This window comes from Ascidia mentula, chromosome 2 (assembly GCF_947561715.1).
Source record: "Ascidia mentula chromosome 2, kaAscMent1.1, whole genome shotgun sequence".
NCBI classification, from domain to species: domain Eukaryota; kingdom Metazoa; phylum Chordata; class Ascidiacea; order Phlebobranchia; family Ascidiidae; genus Ascidia; species Ascidia mentula.
The window spans coordinates 6,854,223-6,855,982 of record NC_138567.1 but is presented as its reverse complement, the minus strand read 5'-3'; the positions used below and the strand labels follow the sequence as shown (position 1 = coordinate 6,855,982).

The 1,760-nt window shown below is 40.8% G+C and overlaps 1 protein-coding gene across 1 annotated transcript; it reads left to right on the top strand.

Moving 5' to 3' along the window:
* The first annotated feature begins 233 nt into the window (after positions 1-233).
* Positions 234-1,418, top strand: LOC145889742 (uncharacterized). Its single transcript, XM_082980761.1, has 4 exons — positions 234-371; positions 447-523; positions 996-1,136; positions 1,242-1,418. Exons 1-4 carry the CDS (start codon positions 311-313, stop codon positions 1,338-1,340), a joined length of 378 nt encoding a protein of 125 aa, XP_082836887.1. The 5' UTR covers positions 234-310; the 3' UTR covers positions 1,341-1,418.
* The last annotated feature ends 342 nt before the right edge of the window (positions 1,419-1,760 follow it).

Sequence of the window (1,760 nt, the reverse complement as noted above, 5' to 3'; positions counted from 1 at the left end):
ACATTTTCCGAATCAGGCAATTTTAATTAACACCAACCACGCCGGCTTGCTTTGGCCTTTCTTTGGCCCTCTAGCATTCCGGATTCCATCTTATTCTCGGAACCTGGTTCTGCAAGTTGGATCACGATCGGCCTTTCCAAAACGTGCAAATTTTGTACTTAAGGCAATAACCGACGACAAGGCGATTGCAATCGTATTCGGTCGCTTGGAGCTGTTGCCGCAACGATGACATCGCGGGGTAGGTTATTGAATCTTATATTCGTTTCTTTTGCGTTTCAGTTTAAGCTAGCTAAACATACCAGTTGGCAAAATGATGAAACTGCTCGCCGCCTTTGCTGTGATGTTCGTGGTCGTGACCGCACAAGACGAAGGTACTTTTGCAAATTACAATTCTTTTTGCGGCCAACAGTGAAATAGCAATACAATTATCGTATTTATATGTTTAGTGGTGGTTCCCCAGTGTTACGAGGGGGAAATCATCAACGGGGTTGAAAACATAACCATGCAAGACTGCGGTGGAGAGGTATTGGCTAACTATAAATAAACACTAGTCTTTGTAATAAAAACATACCATGCCTATAACCCAACAAGAGGCACTGTTCAAATTTAGGAAGGGACATGTCTATACCGTACCTTGTTCAAGTAAAACGGAATGTTTGTTGAAAAGAAAACCAATGTAATGCATAGTTTGTTGCCAATGCTGCCCAGCATATTGATAAAAATAACTCAAAAAGATCTTATGCAAAATGGTTAAATGCAGACGCTTTACCATGGCAAACCCCTGTGTAAGTCCCATACGTGTCTTTGACCTTGTCAGAAGAGCTTTTCAGTTAATTTACCAATGTAAAAACTTGGGATTAAACATGCCGTTGGTGCTTGTGATTCTTTGTTTATTGGTTCTCATCGGTCAATCATTTGTTTGGAGTGAATAGCTAATGTAGAATGTCAACCATATTGATACATTATCTTACGCTATACGGTTGTTTTCCTCACAGGGGAGGCTGTGCCAAACTAAAATCGAAGTCAATCACGCATTTAAAAAGGTCACCAAAATGTGCAAACAATCTACGGCTTGCATGAGAGACACTGACAACAACGGGCAAAATTGTTATTCCGAATCGGCCATTGAGAAGCAGGTAAAATTATGTATTCCACATTTATGTAATGGTATATTTCGCCCCCTACCAAATTTTTGTATGTTTGAAAACACCTAATTGTTCCGTGTCGTTTTGCTTCGGCAGGTGCGTGTCTGTTTCTACTGCTGCGAGGGAAATCTATGCAACGCCTCAAACGACATTCTGGTTCTTCTGCCGTTGGAACCTGGTCCAGTAGTGCCATAAACCGACGGACAAATACACTTGACACAAAAATAATGGAAACATTTCGTTATCGCATCAATAAAAAAAACAATGAAAGCACATTATGTTGTTTGCTGTGATGTCGAATTTTAGAAATCGGTAACTGTAATTATAGCAGAATCGCCGGAAGGTACTGCAACATGCAAAATCATCACCATACTTACAATGTCGCACACACCCAAGCGGAATCGTTCGTACTGTGTTGAGTCATATAATCGCTGTTGAAACGGCGCAACGAGCCATTGCAGAACCAGAAACTTTTGATTAAAACACATGAAAGGTAGCCAAATTTGACCTTTCCTTGGCCATGCATCCATTAGAAGTATGGTTAGTCATGAATGACCTTTCCTAAGCTTTCTAATTACGCGTTTAAAGTGAGGAACCTACACATGACCATGTTGC

Coding starts and splice junctions, on each gene's coding strand:
- LOC145889742 (XM_082980761.1), top strand. CDS start 311: ATGATGAAACTGCTCGCCGCCTTTGCTGTGATGTTCGTGGTCGTGACC. Junction 372..446: donor CGTGACCGCACAAGACGAAG/GTACTTTTGCAA, acceptor TTATATGTTTAG/TGGTGGTTCCCCAGTGTTAC. Junction 1,137..1,241: donor AATCGGCCATTGAGAAGCAG/GTAAAATTATGT, acceptor TTGCTTCGGCAG/GTGCGTGTCTGTTTCTACTG.